Genomic DNA, 12,979 nt, shown 5'->3' with positions numbered 1-12,979 from the left:
AGGGTGTGACCAGACTGCATTTGCCTAGTTATTATAATAGTTTGGTATTTACTGTGAACCCAATTGCGGTCGTACCGCATGTTTTTTAATTTTTGTTGCTTTAAAATCTGGAGAAGCGTTTGCGTTGCGAAATGGATGTGGATAAGATCTGCCTGACCTGCCTAGGCTCGACGGGACCCTTTCTGTCCATTTACGACGGGGGATCGGGCAGCTGCCTGGCAGACATGATCAGGGATTTCACTAAAACCAAGGTGAGTGGCCCATTAATACTCCGGAATTCCATGTTAATCTGGGTAAACGCTCTGCTTTTAAGCCTCGCCGCCAAGATAATCTTCCCGAGAAAGTGTGCATAAGTTGCTTGGGTGAAGTCAATCGATGCTACACCTTCAAGATCAAGTGTGAGAACTCCAGCCGCACCCTGCGCCAATTGCTACCGAATGCCTTGCCCGAGGAGCCCGAAAACAAGGTGCCCATAAGTTGTCCAGTGGTCACGGCGGACCAGGCTGTGCAGACCATTAGCTGGGAACCCAGCAGATGCACAGCTAGCGTGCAAACAGATGCGGTGACCACCACAGATGCTGAACAGAGCACCTGCCTGATCAAGGCAGCGAGTTCAGTGGATCTGGACTACGACGGCGAGGGAGAGGTCTTCGACTACGAGCTGCCGGATGAGCCCGTAGAGAGGACCACCAACCTCATCCTACATGTCCAGGGCAACTTGAAGGACGAAAAGGAAGTGGTATTCACGCAAACCAGTGTCATTTACGAGGGCGATGACAACGAGCTGGAGCAGCAGATAAGGGAGTGTAACCTGGACATTTTCGAAGAAGTCGACAACGAGGCGGAGGTAATCACAGTACCCGCTCCACAGGTTACCACCAGAAAGAGCGCCGCCAAACTCCTGACGCAGCAACAGAATGAGAAGGAGGAGGACCCTGTGGATCCCAAGAAGCAAGATGAGGATGTACAACTTGCTCTGCCGATAAAGAGATCCTCCCGCCGGCGGGCAGTGGTAAAGCATGATGTGCAGGCCACGTCTTCGGCAGAAGCATCTTCGCTCTCCAAGCCGCTTCGGTTGGGAACCAACCGCAAAACTTTAAATGCAGTCGGGGGACCAATTACAGTGGCCGTTAGCACTGCAAGTACAGCAGCAAGTGCAGCCTTGACAACTGAGCTTAAGTACCACTGCGATCACTGCAATGCGGGCTTTGCGCTAGAAAAATCCTTGATGATTCATAGACGCCAAAAAGGCTGCATAAACCGCAACTTTAAGTGCAACGAGTGCGAAAAGGTCTTCGTGTCTCCGGATCACCTGGCTGAGCACCAAGCCAACCATAGCGCACACAACTGCCCGGAGTGTGGGATGCAGTGTGATTCCAAGGAGCAGCTGAGCAAGCATATGGTGCAGGGGCACAAACGGAATCTGCGCAATCAGTGTACGGTCTGTCAGAAAGGTGAGTTGGATGCAAACCTATTTGGTACAAATAATCGACTTCTCACTTTTCAGTATTCACCATGCTATCCACTCTACGTGACCACATGCGCATTCACACCGGCGAGAAACCGTTTGTGTGCAATATCTGCGGGAAGAGCTTCACCCAGAACGCCAACCTTCGCCAGCACAAATTGCGGCACTCGGAGACTAAAAGCTTCAAGTGCGAATTGTGTCCGCACTCGTTCGTGACCAAGGCGGAGCTTGCCTCTCACGCCCGCACCCACACCGGCGACAAGCCCTTTGAGTGCGAAGTGTGCTTGGCCAGGTTTACCACCAGTTGTTCCCTAGCCAAGCACAAAAGGAAGCACACTGGCGAGCGGCCATACGCCTGCGATCTGTGCCCCATGAGGTTCACCGCTTTAAATGTACTAAAGAACCACCGCAGGACGCACACGGGTGAACGGCCGTACGTCTGCCCCTTCTGCGCGAAGACCTTCACGCAACGGGGCGACTGCCAGATGCATCAGCGCACCCACCAGGGCGATCGAATTTACATTTGTCCGGTGTGCAGTGAGGAGTTCAAGTCGATGCCCGATATGAGATCTCATTTGGCCGGCCACGAGCAGCACGACAAGCGCTTAGTGCACTTCACATTTCTCAGCAACAAGGAAAACGGTAGCGGAGCCCTCAAGGAAGATCTCAATGAGATTACTGAGTCTGCGATGATGCTTTAAGTTATGTTTGGAAGTGTACAAAGTCGGTCGTTATTTACGCCGATTTGCACAAATGATTATATTCTAGGTCCATTTACTTTCCCTATGTCTGAATTGCCTTTCAAACAAGACAGCACCTGAAAAATGATTACCCTTTCAGATTAGCAAGACTCATCTACTTTACATTTCCGTCTACTTTTCCCCTTGGGAACACTGTTTATGACAAAATTCACAACTTTAGAACATCTTTAGTCTTAACTTAGTCGCTAGGTCGTAGATAAAAATAAAAGCTTAAGTGGTACATTGCATCATCGTCACATTGCTAGTAGAACTGGGCGTACTGCCCCGCCGTCTGCATGGCCGCCGACGTGGAGGCGATGACGGCGACTGAAGCTGCGACGGAGGACTCGGGCAGGAGCAGGACGGCGGCGGCAGGCGGACCGCTCGTCACGGGCGGATCGCCCTGGAACCAGTTGACCAGCTCATGGTGCGCACTTTGGACGCACTTGCGCTGGTCCGCTATCAGGTTCTCCGAGTATTTTACGTGATTGGCATAAGCATCCTTCTCGTGCTGGACATCCTTGGACATACGATGCAGGTCCTTGAGTATTGCCGATCCCCACAGCTGGACGTGGATGTCGGGTATCTTGCTGGCCAGTTGCATGGCCGGCGTCACCATGTTCATACTTTCCTTTGAGTTTCCGATGCTGAGGAAGACGTGCGACAGCAGAACCAGCGAACAGCTGGTTAGTCGATTAAGGTCTTCAGCGTTGGCCATCTTTAGGGTTTCGCGAAGGAATCGTCTGTAAGGGAAGAAAATTAGAAGTTTTTACACAGCCTCAATAAATTTTTCCTAAGTTTACTAACTTGGCCTCGTGGAAGCTGTTCTTGTGGAAGGCGTGCAGGCCCTGGACGTAGTAAAATCCTCCCATCAACGCTTGGCTGCTGTACGTGTGAGTGTTCTCCGTGGACACTGCGTCCAGAATCTGCTTGAGATCCGAGTCCCGCTTAGTGCGCAGGTAGATGATTGCCAGGTTGAGGTTGGCGAAAAGCTTCAGGTCCCGCTCGGTGGTCTCGCTCACGCACACAACAAACTGCCGCTCAGCGTGCTCGAAAAAACTGGTGGACATAGAGTAAAGGCCGATGAGGCAGTGCAGCTGTGCCGAGTGGCGCCGAAGAAGGCTGCGTTGCGGAGCAGCCAGGCAAACATCTCTCGCTGCGGCTATTTCTCGGATGGCTAGTTCCCGGTTGCCCATTACCATACGACACATCACAATATGCTCGAGCAGGATCACTTTAAAAACGGAGAGAATAGGCTTGTCCTCCTGCTGCTTGAGCTTCTCGATCTGGGTGAGTGCTTTTTCCGTATACTTCTGTGCCTTGTCCATATAACCTGCCATCATGGAGTGCGAAACGGTCACCAGGTAAACCAGGACATAAAGCTGCTCTTTGGGCAGCCACACGAACATCTCCAGCTGATTGGCTCCGAAAATAGCTTCGTCCGAGGGCCAATTGGGCGCCATTATCGTCTGTATGGACATCTGCAGTTGTTTAAGACTGGGCTTCACCGTCTTCACCTGCCCTAGGGCCAGATAGTAACACACCTGCAGCACCAGGAAGAACACTTTCAGGTACTCCTTCTGGTGCGGATTGGGTATGTTATTGTCGATTATCTGGCCGGCGGAGTTGAGCAAGGCGAGCACATCGTTCGTCTTGCGTTCGATCATAAGAATCATGGCGCGGGAGAGCAGAAACAGCACTTTCAGGTACGTGGCGCTCGCCTCGTCGGCACTTTCTGCGCCCACAGCCAACAGTTCGGAGGCCGCTGAGTACTCGCGATCGCTGGCATGGATTTGGGCTAGTTGGAGCAGGAGCTTACAGTGCCAGTAGACGTTGTGCTGCGACAGTTCTACGGCGCGCCTCAACATCACCTTAGCCTGGTGAGAGTTCATGTCCGTCTGCAAATGCAACTGGGCCAGCAACGAAGCGGTGTCGAACTTCACGTCAAAGTTGGCCAGCGGTTCGGATATGCTCCACGCCTTTTCCAGGTGATTGCGCGCCAGATCAATGTTCTTGGTGTAGGCCATCAGGATCTGGCCCATTTGCAAGTGGGTGCGCGCCTCGACCTTCGAAGGCGGCATAAATGTGAAGAGAGCTTGCAAGCATTGGATGCATTTCTTGATGTTCGGAGGCTGCGAGGTGCGGAAGTACTCTGCCAGACCCAACAGCGATATGTAACAGGCGTCCTGGGACGCCGTCGCCGACGTGCTCGTCGATGCGCTCATTTCGGACAGCAATTGCGGTTTGTTTATCGCGTAATTTTGTTGTCAATTTGCAACTGTGCTGTGGCGGTGGTGGCTGCCAGTGTTGGTCAGTGCTGGTGCTAGTGGTGGCACAAGCGTTTGCGACTATCGCTCCGTGGACACGGTGGGAGTCACGGTTTCCGCAAAATGATTAAGTAGTGAAATGTAATGGATCGCTTTAATTTATATCTGCTATTATTAAATCTATTTAATTCGAGGATAAACATTGAATGTGTAAATTGTAAATAATAACCAAATAATAATATAAAGTACATCCCACTTTTTGAATTGCTTTTAGTTTTAGAGTATTCTCAAATATTATATGCCGTTTCCTTAATTTAGTTTCATAAAATTTTATGTTTTTTTAGTTACGACACTGGTAGGCTAATCTAACTTTGAAGAGTTTTTTAAATATAACATTTAAAGGATATCGTGGTTTATCTTAACTGACTAGAGAAATTTGATTTCTGACACTGACTCATAGACTGTAAATCTTGTAAGTGGCCTTTTTCTTTTATACTACCTGTGTGGACTACAAAGTGTAAAGGTGAATTAAATTTCACGAAGACCACTTTTAAAAAAGCCTTCGTTTTGCGTATAAAAAAAAATTTGGTGGAGCAGCACCAACTTTTACTTGTTTGACAGCAATTTCCAAAAATGTTCTAAAAAATTTACAATACGCAATAAAATATGAAAATATCCTTTTAAATCTACTTTCAGTTGTCATTATGCTCAGGCAATAACTAGTATAAAAATTCACTAGAACTTAAAAAAAAAAACAATTTTCAAATATTACAAAAAATTATTTTATTTGTCCGTACATGTAAATTAATAAATTAGTTTCAGTCGTAATAATGCTCAGGCATTAACTATTATAAGAATTTACTGGAACTATAAAAAAAAACAATTTTCAAATATTGCAAAAAAAATTTTAATTTGTCCATACCCTTCTAGTTTTGTACACGAAAATTAAGTTCGAAGCGCGTCGGTCGGACACTTCAAATCAAGCTCTGCTGAAAATGAAATCAAGGAAATAGGGTAACAAAAAATTTATTTGGTCGATTATTACCTATACCTTTACCTTGTACATAGTAAAATAGTAATTCTTGATAAAGAAATAATTCTATTTAATAAAGAAATTTGTCCTCATAAATTTAATGTAGGAGGATCAGTTATATTAGCAGAGAAGCTATATTAGCAGATCTAAAATAGCCCGACTTAATTTTATGAGCTTTAGTTTTCTATATCAGTGTTGTTAAATGGTGTGACCGTAAAGTATTCGAGGATCAGCTGGGCCAACCGCTTCATAGCCGTTATTGGCCGTTTATTTGCCGCATTATTTAGTTGAAGATTGTAAGTGCAGTTGACCAGACGTCTAATATTTCTGTATTAATATAATTTCTGTGCCCGACTTGAATAAGGTAATTAACAAGAATTTTTTCTATCTTTGTCTTTATTTTCTCAGAGCTTTTTACTATCATTCAATTCAATATAAAAAAAAAAAACAATACCAAGAACAAAGTTTCTACTATGTACATACAAATGTTCATGGAACATATTCTTATCAATATAATATAAAATACATTTAATATATGTATACATTTTTGAAACCCAGCGAGATTAATTATAAAGCATATATGTATTTACATTGAATTAATGCAAAATTATCAAAAATATTTTTCTCCATTTTACCATATTTTTTTAACATCCTCGTGAAAACTCTTGTATGCTATTGTCCGTTAAATACTATTTTTCTTGATTTTGTAAGAATTACGTATAATTCAAAATAAAAGTAAAATTGCATCTTTATCTCTGTTGATCCCTAGGTTATCAAAAAGGAAACAAGAATTTATATTAATGGATTCTTGGTCTTTCCAAGAAAAACATATAAAGTATATGGGGTCAAAGATTAATTCAATAAAAAAGATTAGCAAGGCTAAAGATTATATAGTTGTAATATAAACCTTTTAAAAGATAAGTGACTTTAAATTTAATATACAAGTTAGAACCAACGAATCATCATTTTAAAATAAATTTAAAAATAGTTTAAGTTAATAAAACTAAAAAAAAGTCCTTTGCTTTGTTTATTTTGATTTAATTATGACAATATGACTTGCCAGTTGATAATGGATTTTTTTGTTAAGTTTGATTGTCATAATTACAATGTTACTTGCTAGTTGATACTCTTTATAGTAGTAGGAATAGTTAGAAGGAGTAGTTTTGATCAGGGACGACTCGATCACGATATGTCCAAGTGTATCTTGTTTATTTTTACATTTTAATTTTTTATTCACTGCTCAAAATTGTTTTTCTGTATATAACTTCTGGTATTAGTTCACTAATTGGAGGGTGTTTTTCATTTAATTTTCAGAAAAGCCCAGAAATGAAAACCTTTAGTTTGCTCCTGCTGGGGTTACTCCCTGTTTTCGTATTAGCCGACATGGACATACCGAATCTCAAAAAACTTAAGAGTCGTTCAAAGATATTCGATGGAGAAAGGATTTTTTCTGTAGAAATGCTTAAACAGATCCGAAGATACCAACCGAGCGGCAACCTGTTCTTCTCCCCGTTCAGCGCCTATAACGCTCTGCTCCTCGCCTATTTCAGTGCGTCCGGAGAGACGGAGTCTCAGCTGAGGAATGCCCTGAATCTTGACTGGGCTTCCGTTAAATCAGAGGTGAATGCCGCATACATATTGGGAAAAGCACAAGACAGGAGTCGATCACGTCGAAATATGGTGGAGCTCAATTCTGCGAACCACATCTTTTTGGACAAAAAGGTGAGCCTGCAGAGCCAATTCAAAACACTCCTACAAAGTGAAATCGACCAAATCGACTTCGAGAACGAACCGGAGAAGTCACTCCAGCAAATCAACGGGTGGATCGCAGAGCAGACGAAAAACCAGATCCTCGACATGCTAAGCTCCGAGGAAATCACCACAAACACCAAGTTGGTCCTGGCCAACGCTGCCTACATGAAGGGTCAGTGGCTAAGCCAGTTCGATGTGAAGATGACCTCTTTACAGCCCTTCTTTATAACCCCCTACCAACCTGTGACGGTTTCCATGATGCAACAGAAGGGCACCTTCAAGATAAATATGGACGAAAATTTGCAAGTCCAAATCCTCCAGGTGCCATTCCGCACATTATACGAGTCGGAGGAGACGCCAAACTCCACTCCTGATGATAAGTCCGAAATTTCCATGGTGCTCATCTTGCCGAGCTCCAACCAAGTCTCCATTAATGATGTTGTTAACCGTCTGGAATCCAACGATTTGATTAATTTGATTGAGAAGTCCATGGCGCGCGAGGTCGTTTTGTCGATGCCCAAGTTTCAGTTCGAGCAGCGTACAAAACTCACTCCGGTAAGTATATTTAGGTTGCTTACCATTTCAAAACCATATTGTCGGTCTGGATGTTTAAGTTATATCTAAATTTATTGCTTGTATCTTTTTTAGATCCTTGGAAATATGGGCATTACGAAGCTTTTCGGCAATGCTGCCAACTTGAATGATCTAACATCCGATTACGTTTACTTCGATGATGCCCAACACGTGGCCAAGATCAAGGTGGACGAGAGGGGAAGCACCGCGGCGGCGGCCACCATCCTGTTTAGCAGCCGATCGGCTAGGCCCGCCGATCCCACCCAGTTCAATTGCGACCATCCGTTCCTGTTCATCATCTATGATCGCAAAGTCAGTACGATCCTTTTTGCGGGAATCTATAGTGACCCAACAACAATGAAGTGAATCCGTTTACTTCTCGTCTTCAGCAAATTTTTATAACAACTAAACATTTTGTAATACATTTGTAAAATTTTTTCGGTAATATAAATTTGATTACATAACAAAAAATTTATTTTCTTTGGTTAATTTTTACATAAATAAGAAAGGCAGCTATTTTTTTATATTATTAATGTATATATATATATATTTAATTTTTTTCGATTTTCCGAAACATCTTTCGACCAATAAAATCGTTCGGTTTTTAATTCTGAAATTGTATAGTATATCCGTTCATAATTAAAAACAACGAAGTAAAAATTTTTTTAATTAAATTTTTCAATTTTTTCAAGCTCACATAGAAATGATATAGACATCCCCTTTCCCTTGCTACCTGCAATAGAATAAAGACTTTTGGGAAAATTTCATCAAGATAGCTTTAAAACTGAAATTTAGCTTGCGTAGAAACAAACAGACAGACGGACTTGGCTAGATTAACTATCCTGTTGATGTTAATCAAGACTATATATTTATAGGGCCGAAATGTCTCCCTAATTGCATCGCCAAACTTTTTTGTCAAAAACAAAATTGAAAAATTGACAATCAAAACGCTGGCTGAAGAGCAAAAGTTTTTTATTTGCTTAGTATTTGTTCAAAAATAAATAAAGTACATAGTCATTTCCAGAACTTCTTACCTATTAAAGACATTTTTTGAGCCGATTAATACACCTGCTGGACCACCCCATTTTTCCATTTCGTGGGGTGACTTTTCAAAGAGGAACGATCAAAAGTACTTAACTATGCCCACACAAGAAGTCACTATTTTGAGTCGATTAACACACCTGCTGAACCAACCCATTTTTCCAATTTCGGGGTGACCGTTCAAAGAGTTATGATCACCTGTTAGATACCGATTACTTTACACTTACTGTGTATCGATATAAAAAGCTGCGCTTGGCGGAACTAAGTCCCCTGCTTCTCTTGTCGAACGATTCAGTTGATAGTTTTAGCTGCAGGTGGACAGACTTGCATTCGGTTTTAGTTATTGTTCGATTTCGGTGCTACTCAAAGCCTACATTTAAAGAAGGTATTTCCCACCATTTATTCAGTGACTGTTAAGTGTTTGTCCCAATTTGTTCAACTCCCCCGGAGCTTATGACTATCAATATCGAATCGGTTTGATATTAGAGCGTCGCCTATTTCTGTAATACTAATCACCATATCGGTGTGTACATGCAAACGATTTCGTATATGTGCACATTTTATACGTATGTGGATTTGTATATTTGACTCACGCAATTTAAATGAAGCAATCAATTGCGCTATTTGATTTTGTCAATTATATTATATATATAAAAAAATAATAAAGTTCCCTTGAAGTTAGATTCAAATAATCTCATCAGTACGAGTGAATCAATGGTGACCCCCAACCTTGTCTATTAGAATTTAATTTTAAAAATTTTGGGAACATTTTGCTATAAAAGTATGGTTATTTTGTGTTGCTGTCTGTCAAATTTAAAAATTGGGAAAATTTCAAGTTCATTTAGGTTACACAGATAATTTAAATGATTCATTTTATTTGTTATTTTTAATATAAACAAAACCTTATCAAACATAAATACTTTTGAATAAAAATTCCGATTACTCACTTCCACGGAATTTTGATTTAAATTTGTTAAAATTAAATTTTTTAATTAATAGATTTTGAAATGCCTTTCCAGTATAACTTTCAACTACTTAACGTAATGGTTTGTTTTTCAAAGTATTTTTGGCAAACCAATTAATCCAAGTTCAATGCGGCTTAAATTACCCTGACATGTCCGTTTCCTATCAGTTATAACTGGTTGTTCAATATTTTTGGATTCTCCCAAAAGCCGCGCATGTGCAGAAACCAGCGTTACGTCTGTGGGGTACCTTAAAATACGAGTAACAACAACAGAAAGCATTTACAAAATCCCCAATACAGGGTCAACAATGAGCATACATACGCGCTAAAATACGAAACGCCAACGATTTGTACCGTTTATGAATCATATACTACAGTATGGTCTGCCGGTGCGATCCGCAACCGGTTATCGGAAATGTTAATTTTGGGTTTTTTATTTTAACACAAAGCGCTTTTCTTTACTGCGACGGCTGCAGTCACGCAACCGCAGACTTCGTCATCGCTCAGCTGTCAAAGAGCTAAACTATAGTCGATATAAAGCTCCGATCTGTGGACGCTCTTCATGCTCCGATGGATGCATATGGGTTCATTATGTTCGGATTGCGAATTTCGAGTGCAGAGCGGCGCGGCTTAAACTTTCACTTTTTTATGTCGTGGCTGCAGAGATGTTGCAATTGTCGGCCGAAGATAACTAACGAGTTGATGGAGTAGAAAAGCTTTTCAGTGAATCAGCCCAAGGCGATTTTAAAGTAGTCCCATTGAGCAATTAAATATCAATTTAAAATTTTCTTAAAATCTTCAAGCAGGGTGATTCCCGTTTTTCCCTAAATGTTAACTAGTTTGTAGTAATTGCACACTTACTGCTTGCATTGCTTAGGTCGCATAGGTCTCTTATATTAACTTTCTGAGAAGATTTACCAAATTTGATTGCAAGAAGTAAAAATGTGTTCCTTAATTAATTAGACTTAATTAATGGGACTTAAAGAGACATTTAATCTAAATGTTGTACTTTAATATAATAAAATATACAATTTTGAATAGTGGGATTTTGTCTTAAACAGGCAAGACTAAATGTTTTTCCCTTGTTTTTATATAACCAGAAAAGTTATTAAAAAGTTAAATGTGTGGTTCCGGCCAACAAACACGATAGTTATTCTCTCTCCTCCTAATTAGCTTAAAGTCACAATTCTAATTTTACTACTTTCTTAATTAGTGTGGGTTTTACACAGGAATGTCTCTGAAAGCATTTCCTGTCAGTTTTTTATTATTCTGACTGGAATGGATGTATCAACCCTTTCTGGGAGCTGCATAAATTTGGGTGGCTTAATGCGCTTTTAAAGTTCCAGTTGTCTAATAAATTGTTCGGTACTCATAAAAAAGCAAATAAATTACATAAATGTTCGATGCCAGTCACGTTTTGTTCATTAAAATATGAACATTTCACAAGTTGGCAGTTCAAGGTCACCAGTTTGGGGATACTATATACTATACTATACTTTTCAGATAACTTTTTGAAGTTTTAAGGCCTTTATAATGAAATCGAACCAATTTAATACCTAAATTATAAAAGCGTATTTGTGGTCTTAAAAATAACCAATTATTGTCATACTTTATCCACCTCCAGCAGGTTTTCACAAAATGCATATCCTCAGCCTATCTCTGATGGTGGTCCTGCCGGCCATCGCCCTGGCAGGTCTTTGTGCCGTTGAACCCAACGTGAGCCTACTAGATCGCAGGGAAAACTTCTACAAGGGACAACAAAACTTCGCTGTGTCCATGCTGGACGCGATCCGGGAGAGCACTCCCAACGAGAACGTCTTCTTCTCTCCCTACAGCACCTACCACGCTCTGCTCCTCGCCTATTTCGGATCCTCCGGGGAAACGGAGAAGGAGTTGAAAAAGGTGCTTCATCTGGAGTGGGCCGACTCAAAGGAAGTGGTGCACAGCGCCTACGTTCTGGAGAAGAAGAAAAGGAAGGAGCGGCAGAGCAATATGCCGCTGGAGTTCGCCTCCGCGGACCGCATATTCTTCGCCAACGATCTTCCGCTGACCAACTGTGCGGAGACCCGTCTGGTTAATGAGATCAAGCAGACCGACTTCAAGAACAACCCCGAGGAGTCGCGCAAGGAAATCAACGACTGGATCGCCGAGGTCACGCACAACCAAATCCGCAATATGCTCAGCGCCGATGAAATCAATCCTAACACCCGGTTGGTCCTGGCCAACGCCGCCTACCTGAAGGGCCAGTGGCTCAGCCAGTTCAAGACGGAGAAGACTGTTCCGATGCCCTTCTACACTTCGCCGTCAAACTTGTCGCTGGTGTCCATGATGCAGCAGAAGGGAACCTTCCTGCTGAACGTCGACGAGCAGCTGCGTGCCCACGTCCTCCAGATGCCCTATCGCACGGTCTTCGAGTCGCAGGAGAAGCCGGACAGCTTGCCCGATGAGAACTCGGACATCTCCATGGTGCTCATCCTGCCGCCTTTTAACAGCAACTCTCTGGAGGATGTGCTTTCCCGGCTGAACGCCGATACCCTGGAGGAGTCGCTCAAGCAGGCCATGCCACGCGAAATCGAAGTGTCGCTGCCCAAGTTTGAGTTCGAACAGCGGTTGGAACTGAACCCAGTAAGTCTAATTTATAGTGCAGTCCTTTTTTCCAATCCAGTTTCTTCAATAAACACATTCTATTCTTTAGATCCTTGTGAAAATGGGAGTCACGAAAATGTTTGACGCGTCCTCCGCCACCTTCGACGATTATACCTCGGAGGCGATTTCAATTGGAGATTCCAAGCACGTGGCAAAGATCAAGGTGGACGAAGAGGGTAGCACTGCCGCGGCGGCCACAGTTCTCTTCACCTACCGTTCCGCTAGGCCCGTCGAGCCCGCAAAATTCGAGTGCAACCATCCGTTCCTGTTCGTCATCTATGATCGCACCTCCAGATCGATCCTGTTTACGGGCATCTATCGCGATCCCAAAACAATAAAGCAGTAAAATATAAATAATTTCACGGTGCAGCAACTTCGCAATTAACCTAACCAAATTATGTTTTGACTGTTAAGGACAATGTAAACTTTTTAACATACTTAAACGATAATAAATTATGCCCATAACAAGAAAAATATTTTTTTCACATTTATTCG

At 42.5% G+C, this 12,979-nt stretch overlaps 3 protein-coding genes across 3 annotated transcripts; 2 read left to right on the top strand and 1 right to left on the bottom strand.

The window, feature by feature from the left end:
• Nucleotides 1–32: 32 nt before the first annotated feature.
• LOC108041973 (zinc finger protein 583) lies at nucleotides 33–2,449 on the top strand. Its single transcript, XM_017120052.1, has 3 exons — nucleotides 33–251; nucleotides 314–1,454; nucleotides 1,508–2,449. Exons 1-3 carry the CDS (start codon nucleotides 132–134, stop codon nucleotides 2,167–2,169), a joined length of 1,923 nt encoding a protein of 640 aa, XP_016975541.1. The 5' UTR covers nucleotides 33–131; the 3' UTR covers nucleotides 2,170–2,449.
• LOC108041974 (MAU2 chromatid cohesion factor homolog) lies at nucleotides 2,325–4,507 on the bottom strand. The gene is made up of 2 exons (XM_017120053.2): nucleotides 3,016–4,507; nucleotides 2,325–2,951 (listed from the first exon to the last, which is right to left on the bottom strand). The coding sequence occupies exons 1-2, from the start codon at nucleotides 4,431–4,433 to the stop codon at nucleotides 2,471–2,473; spliced, it is 1,899 nt and encodes a 632-aa protein (XP_016975542.1). The 5' UTR covers nucleotides 4,434–4,507; the 3' UTR covers nucleotides 2,325–2,470.
• Nucleotides 4,508–5,757: 1,250 nt separating this feature from the next.
• Nucleotides 5,758–12,958, top strand: LOC108041968. The gene is made up of 6 exons (XM_017120046.2): nucleotides 5,758–5,872; nucleotides 6,823–7,815; nucleotides 7,909–8,195; nucleotides 9,063–9,259; nucleotides 11,463–12,463; nucleotides 12,534–12,958. Exons 2-6 carry the CDS (start codon nucleotides 6,835–6,837, stop codon nucleotides 12,828–12,830), a joined length of 2,763 nt encoding a protein of 920 aa, XP_016975535.2. The 5' UTR covers nucleotides 5,758–5,872; nucleotides 6,823–6,834; the 3' UTR covers nucleotides 12,831–12,958.
• Nucleotides 12,959–12,979: the final 21 nt, after the last annotated feature.

This window comes from Drosophila rhopaloa, unplaced genomic scaffold (genome assembly GCF_018152115.1).
Source record: "Drosophila rhopaloa isolate 14029-0021.01 unplaced genomic scaffold, ASM1815211v1 contig_178, whole genome shotgun sequence".
In the NCBI taxonomy this organism is placed as follows: domain Eukaryota; kingdom Metazoa; phylum Arthropoda; class Insecta; order Diptera; family Drosophilidae; genus Drosophila; species Drosophila rhopaloa.
This window is presented reverse-complemented; position numbering and strand designations above follow the sequence as displayed.

What these genes read in the sequence shown, in the direction of transcription:
- LOC108041973 (XM_017120052.1), top strand. Translation starts at nt 132, where the DNA reads ATGGATGTGGATAAGATCTGCCTGACCTGCCTAGGCTCGACGGGACCC. An exon ending in GGGATTTCACTAAAACCAAG is followed by an intron (nt 252 to 313) that starts GTGAGTGGCCCA and finishes TCTGCTTTTAAG; the next exon opens with CCTCGCCGCCAAGATAATCT. An exon ending in GTGTACGGTCTGTCAGAAAG is followed by an intron (nt 1,455 to 1,507) that starts GTGAGTTGGATG and finishes CTCACTTTTCAG; the next exon opens with TATTCACCATGCTATCCACT.
- LOC108041968 (XM_017120046.2), top strand. Translation starts at nt 6,835, where the DNA reads ATGAAAACCTTTAGTTTGCTCCTGCTGGGGTTACTCCCTGTTTTCGTA. An exon ending in AGCGTACAAAACTCACTCCG is followed by an intron (nt 7,816 to 7,908) that starts GTAAGTATATTT and finishes TATCTTTTTTAG; the next exon opens with ATCCTTGGAAATATGGGCAT. An exon ending in AGCGGTTGGAACTGAACCCA is followed by an intron (nt 12,464 to 12,533) that starts GTAAGTCTAATT and finishes TCTATTCTTTAG; the next exon opens with ATCCTTGTGAAAATGGGAGT.
- LOC108041974 (XM_017120053.2), bottom strand. Translation starts at nt 4,433, where the DNA reads ATGAGCGCATCGACGAGCACGTCGGCGACGGCGTCCCAGGACGCCTGT. An exon ending in AACAGCTTCCACGAGGCCAA is followed by an intron (nt 2,952 to 3,015) that starts GTTAGTAAACTT and finishes CTTCCCTTACAG; the next exon opens with ACGATTCCTTCGCGAAACCC.